General features: G+C 45.1%; 1 protein-coding gene across 2 annotated transcripts in view; it reads left to right on the top strand.

Annotated features, from left to right (window-relative positions):
- Positions 1 to 18,576, top strand: part of HLF (HLF transcription factor, PAR bZIP family member) — a 35,688-nt gene extending 17,112 nt beyond the window's left edge. The window contains exons 3-4 of one of the 2 annotated variants that reach the window (XM_075579853.1): positions 14,309 to 14,529; positions 17,087 to 18,576. In XM_075579853.1, the coding sequence (XP_075435968.1) occupies positions 14,309 to 14,529; positions 17,087 to 17,302 (437 nt within the window). In that variant the 3' untranslated portion in view covers positions 17,303 to 18,576. Of the gene's footprint in view, positions 1 to 14,308; positions 14,530 to 17,083 lie in introns of both variants that reach the window. The other variant, XM_075579852.1, reaches the window with a different exon arrangement.
- Positions 18,577 to 21,165: the final 2,589 nt, after the last annotated feature.

Below are 21,165 nucleotides of genomic sequence, written 5' to 3'. Positions count from 1 at the left end.
AAGGGGGTTGAGCTGTATTAATATACCTATATCTCAAAACAGCTAAACCAAGGTGTGTGTGCGCTTGTGGTAAATACAAATACCTCGTGTGGTGCATTTGCATGTCTCGGGCAGCTCTGCAACCCTGTCTTTCCCCATTATCGCTTAGCAAACTTCCTCTGCAGCCAGGGATTCTGGGTAATGACATGGCCACATGTTCCCCAACTTCCTGTCCCAGGCAGAGACGTAAATGACACCACAGGAGGTGATCGTTGGACAGCGGAGAGATGCAGAATACTGAACATGGCGGGACACAGAGGAAACCCATGGTGTCCAGCACACACAGTGGTTACCGTCGCCAAAACATTCAGCTCCGGTGGAAGCGAATTAGGTGCTCTAGACTAGGGGCGCGCAATCTTTTTTTTGCTGTGCCCCCTCTGCCTCTTCACCTCAGGTGGTGCACACCCCCTTCCCCCCTTACCCCGTGCAGCGTCATTCGTGTGACGTCACGTGACACGCAAAATCATCTAACGCGTGTGACGTCACGTCACATGACCGTGGACACGAGTCCTGACGTCGGCAGAGACAAGGTAAGTATAGCGTTGCAGAGGCCTCCCGCGATCCCCCCGGCATTTAATTTAATGCCTTGAGGGAAGAGCGCGGGGCTCCTGCAATGGCTCGTGCCCCCTCCCTCCCCCCCCCCAGAAAAATCTTGCGCTGCTCTAGGCGAACCTTCAGTTTATGTGGGGGGGGGGGGAGGTAGTTATGTGCCGAGGCGGGGGATGGAGAAGGAGGTATGGGCCTGGGGGTATGGAGGGGCACAACAGAGAGAGGGGGGGAGCATAGTGTGCTTATCTGCAGCCTTGGAGGATGGATGAGGCCCACACAAGTGTTCATCACAGGGCGTCCCCAGAGGTGCCTGCCCGTTCCACCGGCCTCCAGCACGCCACCTCTGAGGGCACCTCTCCAGATCTGGCACATGTTAGGGTCACCGGTTTGGTGCCTGGATCCCCTGACTCTCCGAGCCAACAAAATTTTTTTTTTTTCATGTAATTTCTCTTAAAATGGGATTTATTAACCATTCCAAATCTTCTTTGCCAATATTATTACCCCGCTTGTATATTAGACTGTATAGTTTACGGAGCAAAAGAGAGAGATCTAATTTAGGGTTTTCCATTTAATAACTGCTAAGTGGTTTTCCTTGGCATGTTCAAGCCAATAAATGATGGGAATGTCGCTACGACTCGTGGGGGCCTATTCTAGTAGCTTTGATGTGATCACTGCCAAATGGAGCGGGTCGGCATCACCCTACCTCGCGGTTTGGCGTTTGTGTTATCACGGTGTCGGAAACCGTGAGGTAGGAAAATGCCAAACCGCTCGGGATAGCAGGGTCCTTATCTCAGCCGTATTCTACATTCTGCCGCGGCGATTTGCCTGCGGTCTGTGAGAGCCGCACAGAGAGAGAGAGAGCCGCACAGAGAGAGAGAGAGACGCACAGAGAGAGAGAGAGCCGCACAGAGAGAGAGAGAGACGCACAGAGAGAGAGAGAGACGCACAGAGAGAGAGCCGCACAGAGAGAGAGAGAGAGCCGCACAGAGAGAGAGAGAGAGAGACGCACAGAGAGAGAGAGAGAGAGACGCACAGAGAGAGAGAGAGACGCACAGAGAGAGAGAGAGACGCACAGAGAGAGAGAGAGCCGCACAGAGAGAGAGCCGCACAGAGAGAGAGAGAGAGAGCCGCACAGAGAGAGAGAGAGAGAGCCGCACAGAGAGAGAGAGAGAGACGCACAGAGAGAGAGAGACGCACAGAGAGAGAGAGAGAGAGACGCACAGAGAGAGAGAGACGCACAGAGAGAGAGAGAGAGAGACGTACAGAGAGAGAGAGAGCCGCACAGAGAGAGAGAGCCGCACAGAGAGAGAGAGCCGCACAGAGAGAGAGACGCACAGAGAGAGAGACGCACAGAGAGAGAGACGCACAGAGAGAGAGCCGCACAGAGAGAGAGAGAGAGCCGCACAGAGAGAGAGAGAGAGACGCACAGAGAGAGAGAGAGAGAGACGCACAGAGAGAGAGAGAGAGAGACGTACAGAGAGAGAGAGAGACGCACAGAGAGAGAGAGACGCACAGAGAGAGAGAGACGCACAGAGAGAGAGAGCCGCACAGAGAGAGAGACGCACAGAGAGAGAGCTGCACAGAGAGAGAGAGCCGCACAGAGAGAGAGAGCCGCACAGAGAGAGAGAGCCGCACAGAGAGAGAGAGAGCCGCACAGAGACAGAGAGACGCACAGAGAGAGAGAGACGCACAGAGAGAAAGAGAGAGAGACGCACAGAAAGAGAGAGAGCCGCACAGAGAGAGAGAGCCGCACAGAGAGAGAGAGAGACGTACAGAGAGAGAGAGACGCACAGAGAGAGAGAGAGAGACGCACAGAGAGAGAGAGAGCCGCACAGATAGAGAGAGCCGCACAGAGAGAGAGAGAGACGCACAGAGAGAGAGCCGCACAGAGAGAGAGAGAGCCGCACAGAGAGAGAGAGAGAGCCGCACAGAGAGAGAGAGAGAGAGCCGCACAGAGAGTGAGAGCCGCACAGAGAGAGAGACGCACAGAGAGAGAGAAAGACGTACAGAGAGAGAGAGAGCCGCACAGAGAGAGAGAGCCGCACAGAGAGAGAGAGAGAGCCGCACAGAGAGAGAGAGAGAGCCGCACAGAGAGAGAGAGAGAGCCGCACAGAGAGAGAGAGAGAGAGAGAGCCGCACAGAGAGAGAGAGAGCCGCACAGAGAGAGAGAGAGCCGCACAGAGAGAGCCGCACAGAGAGAGAGAGCCGCACAGAGAGAGAGAGCCGCACAGAGAGAGAGAGCCGCACAGAGAGAGAGAGAGAGACGCACAGAGAGAGAGAGAGAGACGCACACAGAGAGAGCCGCACAGAGAGAGAGCCGCACAGAGAGAGAGAGAGAGATGCACAGAGAGAGAGAGAGACGCACAGAGAGAGAGAGACGCACAGAGAGAGAGAGAGAGACGCACAGAGAGAGAGAGCCGCACAGAGAGAGAGAGACGCACAGAGAGAGAGAGCCGCACAGAGAGAGAGAGAGACGCACAGAGAGAGAGAGAGCCGCACAGAGAGAGAGACGCACAGAGAGAGAGAGAGACGCATAGAGAGAGAGAGCCGCACAGAGAGAGAGAGCCGCACAGAGAGAGAGCCGCACAGAGAGAGAGAGAGACGCACAGAGAGAGAGAGACACAGAGAGAGAGACGCACAGAGAGAGAGCCGAACAGAGAGAGAGAGACGAACAGAGAGAGAGAGACGCACAGAGAGAGAGAGACGCACAGAGAGAGAGAGAGCCGCACAGAGAGTGAGAGCCGCACAGAGAGTGAGAGCCGCACAGAGAGTGAGAGACGCACATAGAGTGAGAGATGCACAGAGAGTGAGAGCCGCACGGAGAGAGAGAGAGAGCTGCACAGAGAGAGAGAGAGAGCTGCACACAGAGAGAGAGAGCTGCACAGAGAGAATAGGAGAAAAAGAATAGTTCTTTAAAACAAATAAATAATCACTTTATTTTTTGAACGTTTAACTTTGATCACCACCCACAATTTGAGGAGTTAAATGAAAAGAAGCTGTTTCATCTTACAACCTTTGAAAAACTAGAACTATAAAATACTTCGGTGTACGATTATAAAAAGGATCGATGTCAGTCACTCAGATATAAATAATAAACATTTTTGATAGATTATTACTCGTTAAAAAAATAGGGTTTCTTACTGTATATTTTTCAAGGGCAGCTCCCCTTATCCCTGCAGGCCCCTCCTAAACGTTCTTCACCCATTCCAAATTGAAGAAAGTCCCTGCTGCCTGGGATCGAACAATATGGCAGATGGAGTCAGGTGAAGCTTTAAGGCCAGTCCGGTGATGCCCTAACTTGGGATGGCGAGCCAATGAGCAGCAGGATGTGACAAAAAGTTTGGGAAATTGCAGTCACACTGTTAGAGCTGTGGTCTAGGAAAACAGTGGTGGTGGGTTCTAGTCCTGTTGGGTCTGACACCATTCTGGTCATAAGGTTGGTGCTTATCACCTCTATGTAGTTAATATGGAAATTATTTTAGGAACTGGGGGAAGGGACTCATTTAAATAAACTTTGCATATCTCCCAGCCAGGTACCTCCCAGCTGTGCTCCTTTTTCAACACAGTTATGTCTCCCTAATTAATTTGGAGGGACGTTTGAGGGGACATATATACCACTGGAGACACTTATTAAATTAGAAAGGTAGATTGGCGTCTCCCGCGTGCTCATTGCAGATTGGCTGTTTTGAGAGTGATCCGGGAACATCCGTGTTCCAAAGGAACCGGCCAATCAGAAGCTCTCCTGGCACTATGTCTTTTCACTATCATCTCTGGTGTCTCTTCCATTCTCAAGAGAAGTGAAAACAACAGCAGTTTGAGGGTCGTTTGCCTGGCTTTTTTTTTTTTAACGGTCAAAACCGCCCTCGCCTATCTCACCGCAAAGCGAATGCTGCTTGAAACATAGTCAAATATTTGCGACTCCAATGTTGACACATTTGCCCATCTCTACTTAGCAGGCCCTCCCAGCAATTACCCAGAAACAGAACGGTTATGTTTTGACTTTCAATAGTCAGCCCTCTACCAACATGGCAACCCCCTGAGGTCACTGTTATCCAATACAGATACAGATGTGATTTAATAATAAAAAATTAATAAACTATAAGATTTCACATGTTTTGCTGCTTTAACTCTTTAACGTCTGCGCATTTTACGGGAAAGACCCCCGCAGGGGGATCGACAACGCGTGGCAAGACAACGGTGATGCTGCCCTCTCTGGCATGCAAGGGGTTAAAGAATGGTCGTCAAGTTCATTTTGAGCTAATTGTGCCGAAGAAGCAGAGCATGTTGGTCTCGGAGAGATTACACTCTTCACGTCGGCATGGAAACTGGCGAATATCACAAAAGGCATAATAAATGGGAATGCCAATGATTGTTGGAAGGTCTTTTAAAGCATTCTTTTTGTAGCATTCTTGTAACAAGACGCAGAAAAGGACCAGTGTTTATTTTTGTTCACATGCTGGGAGCACAGAATTATAGTTATTTTTAAGAGGGGTTTTTTTTTCCCCCTACATTTAATGTTAACTAAATATGATGACCCTCTTGACACAAATTCAGTCAGACTTTTGTCGTTCCATTTGTAAGTGCAGCCTGCTGCCAAGTAACTGAGAAACATACACAGTTATGTATAGAGATGGGCAAAAATGTGTTTGCGGATTTGGATCCGCTGCGTATTGGGCGGCTCCTGTCAGCAAATCAGTCTCAAAAAGGGCGATTTCGTCTTTTTGGATTTTTTTTTTAATCACTGACAATCCAGTCCACGGATTGCGAAACGCGTTGGAGGATTCTAAGAGTACAATTCGTGGGTTTTGAAACGCGTTAGAGGAATCTGTGGATTACGAAATGTGCTGGAGGATTCTATGGGTACAATCCATGGATTGCGAAACGCGTTGGAGGATTCTAAGAGTACAATCCGCCGATTCCGCAATCCGTTGCCGGATTCTAAGAGTCCAATCTGCGGATTACGAAATGCGTTAGAGGATTCTAAGCGTACAATTTGCGGATTTCTGCAATTCGTTGGAGGATTTTTCAAAAAATAGTTAATATAAAGGTTGTGGCTTCCTCTTGCGGCACTACTATTGCAATTGATTCTTCCCTGGTAAATACAGAGGCAAATAATTTGTTTAATACCTCTGCTTTATCCTTATCTCCAATAATTTGCTTGCCCATCACACACTAAAAGGGTCCTATATTTTCTTTTCTATTTATTTTTTTATTATTAAGGGGCTTAAAGAACTTTTTTCTATTTAGTTTCTATTGCAATCTTTTTTTCATTTTCAATTTTTGCTAATCTGATTGCCCTTTTGCAACTTTTGTTAAAGCTGCAGTTCAGTCGTTGTCCTGCATGTGTGTTTTTTTTACTAAATCAGTTCTGTAGTAAGAAAAAATTCTTTTAGCATTTTCTGTTTTTAAAAAAACAACTTTGAAAGACCAATTTTCTTGTATTCTATTTTAACAGCCATTTGCTAAGGCACTGCCCCTTCATGTCCTGTCACAAGCCCTGGCACACCCTTTTGTCAGCCCTGCCCTCCCTCTAGCACATGTCAGTGCAGGAGTGCTCATGAATATTCATGAGCTTCCACTGAGAGAAAGAAGCAGAAGAAAAACAGATCCCTTCATGAAACATGAAACTATTGAAGTAAAAAAATAAATTAAAAAAAAAAAAAAAAAGACTGAACTGCAGCTTTAAATTCCTTACGATTCTGATACGATGCCTCCGTCCCTTCTGACTTCAACAATCTAAACGCCTGCCAGAATGCCAAGTCATACAAAGCACACATTTTCATTTTACTCTGTAGGAGAATGTTCCCTTTCAGTTTAAAAGGGTCACACTACCTTGAATCTCAGAATCACCTTTGTACATCCAGCGTCCCACATACATTTCTATAGAATAAGTATCTGACACACATTAGTTGCCCACAACGTTTTTGAATTGATCACCCTTTTAAATGTAAGACATCTCAGTAAGTCAATAGAAAGCGAGTTATAAGTGCATGACATCTGTAATAAGCCTAAGTGAATGTGCTACTTTTATTCTTTGACTTCCCGTAAAATACTGCCAATAAAATAGTTTATTGCCCAAATGTTTTGGATGAGAAGACATTTGGTGAATAATGCAATCACCAAGCTTCCCTCCTGTTACCCCAGAACTTACTGTATAAGTTGGGTTGCTTTTGCCTCCCATTGTGAAGTTAAGCTAAGTCAGCTCAGAATATCAGCATTGTTCACTTAATCAACCATGGGTGTGAGACAGATATCCGATAGGTAGCCAGGTCATTCTTGGCGTCTGAGATAGGGTCTTAAAAAGCATGGGTCCTTACAGTATTCAGTAGTCATAGAGGGCTAAAGATGCAGCTAAATATATTTCTTGTGGTCCCCTTTGGCCAGTTCACCTGTCTAGTGCTTCAAACGTTTCCATTCTCCCCAAAAGTAATATATAATTCAGCTTTCTCCAATTCTTACTTACAAATACCAGCTAAGAAAAAAGGTATCCGGTCCCTCACAAGTTAAACCTAACACAGTGTGAATTACTGACCTACACGTAAATACACAAAATCAAATTCTATCCACGAAAACATGTATATATCCATGCAACAACAACAAAAAAACCCTCTCTCGACCACACAGATCACTCATCTCACCTGAATTTCTATTTGTCCCGTACAAGGGGACAAGTGGATTTTTCCAGTCCTGAAGACAGGCCCATATTTACAAACCATTAGTCTGCCATAGGACACCTTCTGATGCTGGAAAACCCCTTACAGCCCATCGACCGCAAGGTGTCTTCCAGCCCAAGACGGTCTTATGGCAGATGACTGCTCAGCAAATATGACCTATAGTGTTGTATACTGCTGAAATTGTACCCTGAAAGAAAGGAGGCGGGTACGATGGCAACTTACAAATGGTTGTAGAGTATCAACAAGGTACGGGATGGAAGAACTGTTTAGAAATTAGCAACGCTAGAACTAGGGGTGTTTGCACTGACGCTGTAGGGTGGAAGGTCCCGCGCAAATGAGAGGAAGTACTTTCCCCAAATGGTAAGTGGATTAACAAATCCGGTAGAGGTGTGATGGGTATTAATACAGTCAAGACATTTTAACAACGCTTGCTGTAAATATCCAAATACATGGAGGTTCGGCAACGTGGCTAATGTTTTTTTCCTCTGGCATCTGCGTCTTTTAAGCAAAATGAAAATGTCAAAAGAGCATTGAGTATCCAATATAAATGGCGTTATACACAGAAAATGGGAATCTTGTAACCATAACCATTAAAACACTGACATAACCAAGTTGAAAATGCATAATAGACACTGAACTACTGAACTCCCAAATCTCCTAAATGTTGGTCCTATTAGATGTAAATCCTTGGGTCATGTTCTTACAATAACATATTCAGGTATTTATTTGGCTTGATATACACAGTGAAGTTTACAATCCCAATATATGAATTCTTGAATGGTTTTTACAATAGCGTTACGCTCCCCGTCTCCCTTTCCCACAGAATAGGCATTTCCACCTATCGAGCTTCACGTACGTTAATCAGAGGTTGGGAATGCTGGAACAGCAAGGTCCTTCCTGTCGATCGAGCCAAAGCTGTTAGATCCGAGCAGCCTCCGTGTGTTGAAATGTTAAGCTTCTCTTTACTTTATAAGGAACAGACGCAGATTTGGCAGGAAGTAGACAGTTTCAGATCCTTGAATTGGAGTTAACCTCCACCGAATGTCAACAAGCTAAGGAACTACAGTAGTTTTGAGCTCTGGCCCATATTTACTGAGAAGTCTTCTAGCAAAAGACACCTTCAGCGCTGGAATACACATTATAGCCCATTGACTTCAATGAGACAAGCAGGGGATTATGGGAGTGGAATTAACCATGTAGTGTTTCTGATACTGTGTCTCCAACCTTAAAACTGAAAACATTTCTACATAAGCAAAGTACATTTTGAGTTTCTTGGAATGTAGTCTTAAAGTCCAGTCAATATTTCATATGTGTTTGGTACCAAGTTGATTTTGGCCATTACTGCACCTGTAGGACGTCAAAAGAATACATTGGGCTGTGTAGTTGCAAAGCGCACCTGTGCGACGAAAACCCCTATGTAATTCTATCTCGCTGCTCTGCTTTCTGATAACTACCTGTGTCTGAGAACATTTAAGGCATCGAGTTAAAAAGAAAAACATTTAATGATGTGGTGTAAAGCGGTATAGTGTAGCGGAAATGGTAACTTTTCCATGCTCCGCTTCTAGGCTAAACACGATCCAGTAATGCGTGAGGGTATTGCATTGATGTACACGTGGATATTACAATGGGTTGTATGAGGAGCAGAGGCGATAATCAGTGTTGCCCGCTGCGTGTATGTGCAAGAAATAGGACTGCGGGATCTTTGATGCGTTTCACTGACTCAGTTAGCCCAACCTGTCCTTATCACACCACCAATAAAGATAAGGAGAGGGCAGGATGGGGGGGGCTCTGCCCGTGCAAACCCTTGTTGGACACAGGCATCAGACAAAAAGGAGCATCCAGGTATTAAACCGCTCCCAAGTCTCAGCTCAGTAGAAAATGATTTTCAAATATTTATAGGTGTCAGAGTTTGGTAAAAAGTTATGAGCCACCCATATGTTACCCCTCAAACTTGTCACTGCCATTAGTAAACTTTAGTGCTAGGAGGAATTACTTTGTTACTGGTATCGTTGTTCGAACAGCACTGACTTCATAACTAGAACAAGCGCATTGTTCATGAAGCGTTTTTAATGGTTATTCTTCAATGTGGTTTTTTTTTACCAACAAACACGTAGAGGGCATTCAGCGTTTCCTCGTTATCTCAGACCTGATGAAGGGAGAAGGTTAGCTGCTGAAAGCTTGTCAAGGTTTTTGTCCTTAAACAACAAAAAAAAAAGCATTTTTCCAGGGCGGCAGTGAGCAGAGCTACCGTTGTTAACGGGTTTTTAGAAAATCACACAATGGGCATTTTTATTTTTTATTTTTCTTTAAAAGACCAGAAACTATTATTTATAAATGTATAAATAACGATGTAGCCAGACTTACAGTCTGAAAAAGCTGTAAGCCGCAGCTCTGGAGGTAGTGCAGCTTCGGTCGCGCTGGGGACGGCCCAATGCGTACAAATCAGACACCCCCCCCCCCCCCCCCCCACAGCGATAATCAGCTGGCACCGCAAATAGTTAGGGGCCTATTCTAGTAGCTCCGAATTGTGACAAATCGCTTGTAAAGTGCACTTTTGACGCGCATTTGCATGTTTTGCTATTCTGTAAGCCATTTTCACATGTTCAACCTGCTTTTTTTTTTTTTTTTTAAGAAGCGTTTTCATTCTGGCAGTGCAAATCCGGGCAGCATTAGCAAAATCGCATTTTTTTGCAAACGCGCCGTGTTCTAGAAGCTCCGAAAGTGCAAAAGGCCAAATTGGTTGTAATCAACTGACATTTTTTTTCCTCACTACAGTATCTCAAACCAGGGGAGAGGGGAGAGGGGACAGCCTTCATCTTTCAAAAAGCCATCTTAATTGCAAGCGAATTTTATAAATATTCGCTTGCAATTAAGAAGGCTTTATGAAAGTCTTCTCTGGGCATTAACCCATACCCGTTTTTTGATTTTTTTTGCGTCGTGTATCAACTGCCCGATATTTTATTCTTTGAGCACAGCTCTAATAAAAATTATTTGATATATTAATACTAACGTAAAAAAAAAAAAGAGGGGCAGGCTCGGGTAAAGCAGCGTGTGGTGCCCCTAAACGCAGGGGTCAAAGGTGAAGAAAACTGAAAGGGCAGGGGGTGCTAAAGGCAAAAAAAAAAAAATCCTAGTCCAGGAATAGCAATATGTAGAAGGGGACCAAGCACCCCAAACAATAGGAAAAATCAAAGTATAGCCAAAAAAAAGGTCATTTCATGACTAAATAGTCAGAGTAGCATCCAACGTTTTGGTGTACATACACCGTCATCATTCCATGGACCCCTGATGAAGGTGCATGTGCATCGAAACGTTGGATGGAACTCTGACTCTTTAGTCATTAAATTCCCTTTTTTTTTTGCTATTGTTTGGTGTGCTTGGCTCACCTTCTCCATATTTTAATACTACCCCTGTTCCTTTTACACTATCTCATCACACTTTAGGATGAGCGCTCCTGGTTAGCGGGGATTTCTTTACCTTTTTAAGTGCGTACATCTGTAAGTGGTCAGCGCAAAAAAACGGAATGCCACTAAATGAAGTATACCTGCAGTACACCGTTACTCGGGCTGTGAACCACTTCGCTGGCAGGACGCTCTTCAACTCGTTGCACTGGCACGAGGTTTCTTGGCAGCCTGGTACAGAAGAGGTTAAAACAAATTCTTAAGAAACCATGTGAGTTCATCAAAGCTATTTCTGTAGCTGGCACATTTCAGAGCCTTTAATGCCAATCAGACACTTGGGCTGCACTTTAATCAGTCTGGTTTCTCTACCCTTATATAGTTTTCTTCCCTAAAGTGCATCCGACTCCACCTTTTGATTGCTGCCTCAAGAATAAAGGGCTTCCTAATCAAGCTTTTCAGCTGTCATATGACAAGTTATGTTGAATTAAATGTAGCTTGTTGCTGTCTTGGCATCAGTGCACCTCAATGGCGCCCTCTACTGGTGTTGCTTTGTAAAACAGCAACTAAGGCCCTTAATCTTAAAGATGGGTCGAAACTGTCGGGCACCATTGCGTGGATTTTCTGCACTGGTTTTTTTACCAACATCCGACCCGCACATTCCAAGGTCGATTGGACTCTGAAAAAAAAGTCGGCCTGGATATCTCGGAAACCAACATCCGATTCCGTCCGGATTCTTAGAAATCGGGAATTCATCGCATTCCGAATCCCTGAAATATGGCTTTTGCTGAAGTAGGCAAAGAGACCCTACTCTACTCTACCCCACTCCTCCAAAAGCCATGTAGCAGGGATTTGGAATCCGCCGACAGAATCTGGAATCTGTCGGGTGGATTTTTTTGTGATACTGCTGCGACACACTTTATTCGAGCAAATACCCAGTATGTACCTGGCAGATACCTGGAATGCGCCGCTCCTCACCTCTGACAAGCCCCGTTGCGTTTGCTTTCCCAGCCATGGTTCATGCCTGGCTGACGGGCGGCTGATCTGTTAAATGATAATGATTAGGATTTAATAGGCTGCAATGCTTCGCGTGTCCACCAGATGGCATAAATTCATGAATTGTAATGCAGTATATATATATATATATATACTGTGCAGTATTGCAGCCAGCGGGAATAAAATGCTTCAATCCCTGCCTGGAAAATAACCCAATGCACTCGGGCAGAAAACAGTCACAAACCTCAATACACCCGAGTATACCCGAATTCGTGGGACTAGCCGAGCTCGAATAAAGTGTGTCGCCAGTGTAGATCCAAAAAAAATAAAAAATGAACCTGCCTTTTTTGAGACTGATCCACGAAAATCAGTGGCTGGATGGAAACGGCTAATCCGTGGTGGGATACAATTTGAGCACTCCTGAACAACAGAACAGATAGATGCATTAACCTTTTACCGTGCCCTATTGACGTATGTTATGGCCCTTATGACGTACCTAGTACGTTATGGCCCTTATGATGTACCTAGTACGTTATGGCCCTTATGACGTACCTAGTACGTTATGGCCCTTATGATGTACCTAGTACGTTATGGCCCTTATGATGTACCTAGTACGTTATGGCCCTTATGATGTACCTAGTACGTTATGGCCCTTATGATTTGCTTTGTATGTCATGGCCCTTATGTTGTACGATACCTAGCACGTCATACCCTTTATGATGTACCTAATACATCATGGCCCTTATTAGGATTTACCTAGTATGTCATGGCCCTTATGATGTATCTAGTTTTTCATGGCTCTTACGATGTTCCCAGTACGTCATGGATCTTATGATGTACCAGGTACCTCATGGTTAAACGTCCATTTTTTTAGGGGGGTAATTGAAGCGGCCAGTTCAGTCAAAACAGAATTGGCGCTCCCTCTGGGGTTTGATGCAGGAGTGATGACATGATACAGAGGTGCCGGGAAACCAGTGGCAGTCTGGAGCTGCCAGACCCGTGGCACTATAAAGATCAAGAGAAATACTGTAGGTTCGGTGTAGATAGATACAGTTGTGTCACCTACATACTTAATTTTAAACCTCGGACCCACACACTTGCCAGATATCTCCAGGTCAACAATGTGATAGCAATCCAGTCCAGATTTTGTAGCCCCCCCCCCCCAGCTGATAATGCATGAGGTTAACCCTTTCACCGCTGTAGTTCGGCAGACCCCCATTGGCAGCGAAAGGTTCAGCAGCCCCCACACATTCCATAGTTACTTGTCGAAAAATAGCTCCGCCTATGTAACCGTGCACTTTACATGCTCGTGCTGTATCCTTGAGTAACAAAACAGTTATACTTTTCCTTTTAATGTCTAACCTGCTAACTCATGGAACATACAGTGAAAGGCAAGGTCATTGCGATCCTTTTTTTTTTTAGAGAGAGCTTTTTATTCTCATTCGTGCTAAGTGACTTTTATGAGAGTATTTCTTTGCGCAGTAGCTGTGTCGGGTCGGCTTTTACACGAGTCAAGCAAAATGTTTCTCTTTCTCTTACATTTCCTTTGTTATTTTCGCCAGTATTTCCCATTACGCAAACCTGATCGCATAATTTGCTGCAAATGGCCCCGACTTTTGTCTGTGTAGGCTTTTCCTTTTTAAATAAAATGTCAAGTGTTTCTGCATTTTTTTTCTCAGTTGTGTAGAAGTGCCTCGTTTTGCTCTTCACGAACTTGGCACTAGTTATGGAAATACAGGGTATGCAATTCTTGGAATAGTTATCATTCTAGGGATAGAGATGTGAAAGAAATGTGGGTGGCTATAATTAGACCAGCGGTGCACAAACTCCCTGCGCCCCCCTTACCTGCTGCCTCCTCGGTCGCGCCCCCCCCCCCCCCCTCGCCTCTAATGATGCGTCAAATGACGCTGTGTGGGTCATGTGACCCTCGGCGTCATTTGACGTCGTGTCTCCATGTAACGGGCATCATTTGACGCCGCGTTGGCATGGAGACGCATGGTCAAGAAGCCGGTAAGTAAATTTACAGAGGCCTCGCGCTCTTAGCTCGGGGCCTCTGTAACCGCCGCGTGGCCCACGCCGCCCCCCCCCAGTAAAGTCTCGCGTCCCAGTTTGCGCACAGCTGATTTAGACTATGCTGCCTGGCAGCCCCCAAGCAATGAAGGATCACAGCTTCCACCCTAAGTTAAAAAAAACCTTGGAAACGTCACTGCCGTAGAAACACAGAGATTGACAACAGATGAGAACCCCTCCGCCTGCCCAGTCTACCCTATCTGTTGTGAAACTTATACCCCTGTTTGATCTTCGGCTTTCTTGTATATTCAGGTCTTCTGTCTATCCAAAGAATTTTGGAACTTCCTTATTACACTAGATTACCACCTCTGTTGGTAGGCTATGCCATGAATCCACCACACTTTCCGTGAAAAAGAACGTCCGTACGTATATTTCCCCTCAGTCTAGCACCTTTCAGCTTTAAAGCGTTACCTCTTGGTCTAACACTAGCTCTGTGAAAGTTGTCTTTTCCATCTACCTTATTGGTACTCTTGATGTATTTGGAAGTTCCTACTGTATCATGACCCCTCTCTCCCTTCCCTCTTCCAAACTGAATGACATAAAACAAGTATCTGAAACTGACCAATTATATATGTCTTTCAGGCCAGATTTTGCCTTCTAACCGGAACACTCCAAGTCCAATAGATCCAGAATCCATCCAGGTGGCGGTGGGATATGAACCGGACCCCGCAGACCTTGCTCTCTCCAGCATCCCAGGCCAGGAGATGTTTGACCCACGGAAGCGCAAGTTCTCAGAGGAAGAACTCAAGCCTCAGCCCATGATAAAGAAGGCTCGCAAGATCTTCATCCCAGACGATCTCAAGGTAATTTGGAAACAGTGTCCAGGATCCCCCCTGGCAGTGGGAAGCTATTTCTTATTAGAACCTTTATTTCGGTTCCTTACATCTAACCCTGTGGTATCATTGAAGTAAAACTAAACCACACATACGATACCAATCAATAGAAGTACACATTACTGCTGCTCTGACCGATGGGTCATGCAAGATTGGACTCAAGTTCAGATCATTTTCAAACCATGTTTCCACCCTGCTCCCCGAAGATTAGTGGATTGAGAAACCTTACCCCATTTGCTTCATCAAGTTTTAATTAAATGTAACTCATGTTAAATGTTGACATATTTTGACCTCTGTGACATGACTCAGATGTATCATGTGTATCCATTCTAAAGCTAACTACTGTTGAATACCCCGGCAGCTTTGCCTAGAATAACATAGGAGGTAGATGGTAAGGTCTTCACTTGTGAGGAAGAGCTAATACACCGCAAGGATGGAACAAGCAGAGGATTCTGCGAGAGCAAACCACACGTGTTAGCGTCTACCTCCTAAAGTGGCACATTTAAGGGGCTTATAGTTGACCTCAAGAGAGGTCTACTTAGATCAGGCCGAGTTTTCTGGGTTCAAGAAAAGGGGAACTAAATTGGAGTATGGACCACTGGTGGCCGACTCCAGTCCTCAAGGGCCACCATAGGTCAGGGTTTCAGGATATCCCTGCGTCAGCACAGGTGGCCCCAATCAGTGGCTGAGTCAACAGTTGAGCCACCTGTGCTGAAACAGGGATATCCTTAAATCCTAACCTGTCGGTGGCCCTTGAGGACTGGTAGAGAGAAAGGCCGAAGTTAATATGTCCTATTATAATATGCTTGTCAGGGGACATCGCCCTAACACCTCGCTAATTCTTTTAATGCTTCCCATATTGGAAGCTGATCCACATGGGGCAAGCTAGGTTCTCATTATCTATACACTTTGATGCTAAGCGGCCAATTCCATATAGTCCCAGGTGGCTGTCGAGGACGTTTTGGGCCAAAAATCCCTGTTGACTTCATATGGGATTTTTCCGCCAAAAACTGGGCCAACGGCCGCTTCGGACAACATAGAATAAGGCCCTAAGACAGGGGTCTCCAAACTCAGTCCTCAAGAGCCGCCAACAGGCCAGCTTTTATGGATATCCCTGTTTCAGCACAGCTGGCTCAATCAGTGGCTCAGTCTTTGACTGAAACAGGGATATCCATTAAAGCCGTCCTGTTGGCGGCTCAAGAGGATTGAGTTTGGAGACCCCTGCCCTAAGAGATGCAGAATGGAAAAGCCTTTTTAGCATCAGCTTATGGCCAACATTGCTTGGATACATACACCTCAGTGAATATTACATTCCTGCTGAAATGGGTTGAGTGGGGTAACCGTACCTTTACCACAGAGAACAGTGTCTCTGCTGGTGCTTTCTTCCAGTTAATCACATCAGTCGCTCTGGTCACTTATCAGAACGCCTAATCCTGGCTCGCTGTTCCATTGCAGCAGGAAGCTTGGCTGTTTGATTCTATGGAAAGGGTAAGGAGCTTAAGACAGTCAATCACCTCTGCAGTGCACATGATTCCAGCCTTGGCTCGTCAAGACTGGATTAAAGGATTTGCCATTGCAATTTGTTAAAATAAAGATGAATGTGGATCAGGTGACACAGTAATGAATTGCTTTAAAGCCGGTTTTGTGGTAAGTTAACTAGATGGAACATTAGGGGCTACAATAGGGTCAGACTTTATTTTAACCCGCAGAGTATATTGTTCTTCATATTCATCAGTACATAACTCTTTGGTAAAATCATTACTGTGTCCTGCATAACGAATGTAAATGAACCTTTTTAGTGCCGTTCTGGGAACAGCACAGAGTCACACAAATGGCCCTTGTGCAGTTTCAAGCATCTCCTGACCATGTGTAACATGGGAGGGGTCCTGATGCCTATTGGTAGGGGAAGATCCTGGCCATGTACTTGCAATAAGAGCGGTCACTCGTCCCAGGTGCCATATTGTACATCGTTACATACCTACATACACAGACACACATCTATAAATACATCCACAGGAAAACACATACAAAGTTACACACTCACATAGCCATACACAAATGCACACACACAGCCATACACAGATACTGTACATATGCAAATTAATGTGTAGATACATACACAAAGCCATACAAACACAAACATAGATATAACAATAACATTATTGGATCAGTCTCCTTCTTATCTCGATCTCCCCCATGCGGGCTGACCATTGATCTGCACTCCAAACATCAACTCAAGAATGGTCAGTAACTACCCCAAACAACCTCCATGTTAGTGCATGCACGAGGCAGACCTGCTGGGGGAGTGACTTACAAGCTGTAACTGGTGATGATTGGAATGCAGTGAATTGGAGCTCCGTGACTGATATGTATAGAGGTGCTTGAGCGACATATGGGAGGTTTACTGACCCACCAAGAGAGACAGGGTGCCATGTTGGGCCCTCAGAAGGATTGCTGCACCCCTACGATTATCCTGTCTTCTGCAATCTAATATCCTGTTCCCTCTTGTCTTCGAACAAATGAGCAGGATGAAAAATACTGGACAAGGCGCAAGAAGAACAACATGGCTGCCAAGCGATCCCGAGACGCCCGGAGGCTGAAGGAGAACCAGATCGCGATCCGAGCCGCGTTCCTCGAGAAGGAGAACTCCGCCCTGCGGCTGGAAGTGGCCGACTTGCGGAAAGAGCTCGGCAAGTGCAAGACCGTAGTGGCAAAGTACGAAGCTCGAAACGGCCACCTGTAAACCGCGCGTCGGCCTCGGAGTTGGATGGACACCCTCGTTCCCGCTGCGTGGCGCTAAACACAACCCAACCTAATTCTGCCATCAGCACTTTACCGGAAGCAGAAACAAACAGACTTGCATTCTCTTATGTTTTTTCGGTTGTGTGTGTGTACAGATGTAGCAGATATAAATTATTACCCCGGCTAAAGCAGAATAACGCACGTTATTATTGTTTATCAACAGCAGTACGATAACCGTTGTGGTAACAACACAGTTGTGGTTAATAATAATGTCTGCTACGTCTGCACGTCTGCACATAATATTTGAAACTACTGTAGCTAAAGCTTTTTCTAGTGCTTCTGATTGGCTTTGGAATTATCTTCACCATATTCCCATTGACATGAAACCTTTGTAAAGGCCCGTCTTGTTTGGAGTGTGCGTCTAACTCATTGGAAGGCATCTCTACTTCTTCTTAACATCACGGCTCACACAGACTTCTATATATCCTCATTCTCTGAATTCAGAACTTTTCCATTCAAATGTACATTTTGGTTTTTCGGTCCAGAATCGCCGAATCTTTTTCTTACGGGTCCCCGGACATTGACTGCTAAGGAAACAATCGTTTTTGAGGCTATGTCATTTTATTTAAAAAAAAAAAAAAAATGTCTAATCAGAAAAATGTTATCACAATAATTACCCGCATAAGACGGCAGAAATATTCATTTGCAGATTCTTTTGTATGTATTAAGTTTGTCAGCGATATGTTTTCAGATCTAGACGTTGTGATTGTCCGGTGTCTGCTACATTTCATTTCCTATCAACAGATAGAAGAATGATCAGTAGGAAACTGGAGTGTTTTCTGTTTCATTTTGCACTGTCCGTCCCTAAAGCAATAACTCTGCTCTCTACCCTCGGGCATGCTACCTGCTAATGGACTTCAAATCCGCATGTAAGTCTCCACTTTTGCGGAGGCAGTGCTACTGACCGTTGAATCAAAACAAGATGCTGCGTCATCAGATCCACTTTTTACATTCATTTCATTTAACCAGTTATGGGTCTGAAACCCTGAACTGCATTACAAAGCAGAGAGGGGGTTTCGAGTCCGGCGATGCTGGCGGTTGTGGAATTGAGTCTCTGCTGCCAGACGGGTCCCCAACGCATTTCAGAGCCTCTCTAGCAGCAAAAGAGTTCACCCAATCCCCTAAAATGCATGTAGAGATACATGTAAATGCATATTGAGTTGTTGGAGTATATCCTTTTTTTTTTTCAAATGATTTAAAAGATGGAGTATTGTATGGCTTCTTTGGTTTCTTTGGTAATCATCGATCGTCATTTTTTAAACCATCCATAGGACCTGGTTTTACAGGGCTTGGTATCTCAGAAATATAAAATGGCACAACGATACTGAACATGAGTGAACATTTTCATGACAGATTGTGATACCTTTTAACGGACAAATGTGTTATAGTTTATACACGCTTGTAATAATTCCCAAGTCTCACCTTCCCATTGGCTAACACTGCTTTATGTTGGGCATATACGAAAATAATCTAAAGATGCAATTACATAGTTATCAAAAGTCCCATGACAATAGCAACAAAGATAAACAAAACTCTGCACAACTACATACAGTATACGGAGAATTGATTGCAGGTCACAGATTTGAATCCAGTCCAAACGTGGAGGCCTACTGCAGGGCTGGCCAACTCCAGTCCGCGAGGGCCACCAAGAGATCAGATTTTAAGGATATCCCTGACTGAGCCACTGATTGGGCCAACTGCGCTGAAGCAGGAAGACCTTAAAAACCTGACCCGTTGGTGGCCCTTGATAACCACAGTACTACGGCATTCTGGTTCTCCGTAGCCCTTCCTTGGACTTGGAAATGGAGACTTGAAAGAAACAAGGACTGGACTCCACCTCTCGATAGGCTGGATGTTAGGTGGGGTGTTACTGCAATGCAGGTAGTCTGCACTTCTGGAGAAAAACCTAGAGGCCCAGTCTGACCAAGCACACCCAAAAAATATCGTGTGAACAATTGATCAATGTAATTAGCATCCTCTAAACGAATGAAATCTTTTTCTAAAGGGACAGCCCCTCTTAGGACCAAATGTAACTAACGGCAGTGGTGCCGTCTGTTTAATAGGTTCATCTGTTTATAAAATGAGATGGGGATGCATTTTCTTAAATACTGCTCTTTCGAACGTGTAATGTCTCTGCGGGGCCGCCAACAGAAATCATGGGGCCCAGGACAAATGAAATGGGCACGGCCGGGCCCCCCACCCGGGGCGCCAAGCCCGGCAGACTCCCTCTGTTGGCGGCCCTGTGTCTCTGTAGTATACAAATGCTATTGGAGGTGTTTTTTTGTTGTTGCAATATTTACCTAATCGTGTTTGTGATGAAACTTTTAAACCTTTGCATTTACAGGCAAAGTGTTGGCCCAGACTTTTCTACCGTTTGTTGTTAAGTTTAAACAAATTATTAGCTAAAGACATAAGGGTTGAATAATTTATACCAGATTAAGACCGGAGTAACAAGGTTACTTCTTTCTAAGACGATACAATAATTAAAATACTTTGTGGGGCTGCCCCCTTTCAATGCAAATATTTCACTTTTTTTTGGTCTTCTTTCCGGTTTAGTGCGGACCCCGAAATATCAGATTGTATGATAATTATACTAATAATCATTTTAATATTATAATAACTTTATTCCTAGAGCGCTTTTCTAGTTTCGTCTGAACGAGCCCGGTCCTTCTGCGTCAGGTAGGAAAGAGGCAATAAAAAACAAATGAAAGCAGCAACGCTAATCACCATTTTTGTTTGCCATTTGTTGTACTTACTTTAAGAAATTTTTGCCCTATCCAATGCCGTTTTTATCTTTTTCATCCGTATTTCCGTTTCGGGGATCGAGGCATTTGAAATATTAGGTGGCGGGGCGTTAAAATGGACTCCGGAGTCCAGTGCAACCTAAATGTTACCATGGTAACCCCATTGCTGCTTTAATCCAATCAAACCTGCCCATATAAACATCGTATGTGCTGGCATATGTTATTCTGTACAGACAGCGGTCATTGAATCCTATGGAAACTGTGATATTCTGCACTGAAACCAGGTGTTATCCCGGGTAACAATGTTACGTGCTGCTAGGGGTTCCAGGTGTCCAGTATGGAACCGGACTGCAAACCATTAGACGTAATACTGGACATGTATGTGTTTGGTATTACCTCCCTGGACATAGTGACCTGACCGGCTTGGGGGTGCCGTGGGATTTCCCCAAGCAGGGCAGCTTCCTCCATCCTGATTGGCTGCATTACCCAGCGGTCAATCAGGAGGTGTCAGGAGCCTGGGGGTGGGGCCAAGGAGAGTAGCAAACCGCATGGAGGTGTGTGTTTCACCATTGTGTCCAGTATTTTGGAGAAGCCACTTGGCAACCCTACGCGCTTCATCTATACTTTTCACAAGCTTCATTATTAACCACGTTGCTGTCAGAGTGGCCAGCAATGGTCCTTCTGGCTGAGAAGTGGTCGAAAATGTCACCGCCAATGGATTTTTTCCATTCTGCTTATTGTTATTCATATTGGTGGATACACCTCATTTTAGATAAACTCTCTTTTTGTGACAAGTTTCCTGTTTCCTCTATGAGGCCCCTTAGTCAGAAGCTAAGACTATATATAATTTGGGGACCATGTCACCAAGGGGGCTGAATGAGGACCTTAATTTGGGTTGTTATCTGTGATTGCCCACATGGATTTGCCTTATGGACCTTTGACTTGTGCCCCACCAGTGTTCCGTGTTCATTTGATTATGTTCTGGTTCTTTATGGTTCCTTGTGCCTGGTGTTGGCACTGATGCCCTTTGTATTCACACCTGCCTATCTGTCCATTTTGC

This window comes from Ascaphus truei, chromosome 22, assembly GCF_040206685.1.
Source record: "Ascaphus truei isolate aAscTru1 chromosome 22, aAscTru1.hap1, whole genome shotgun sequence".
Classification (NCBI taxonomy): domain Eukaryota; kingdom Metazoa; phylum Chordata; class Amphibia; order Anura; family Ascaphidae; genus Ascaphus; species Ascaphus truei.
This window is presented reverse-complemented; position numbering and strand designations above follow the sequence as displayed.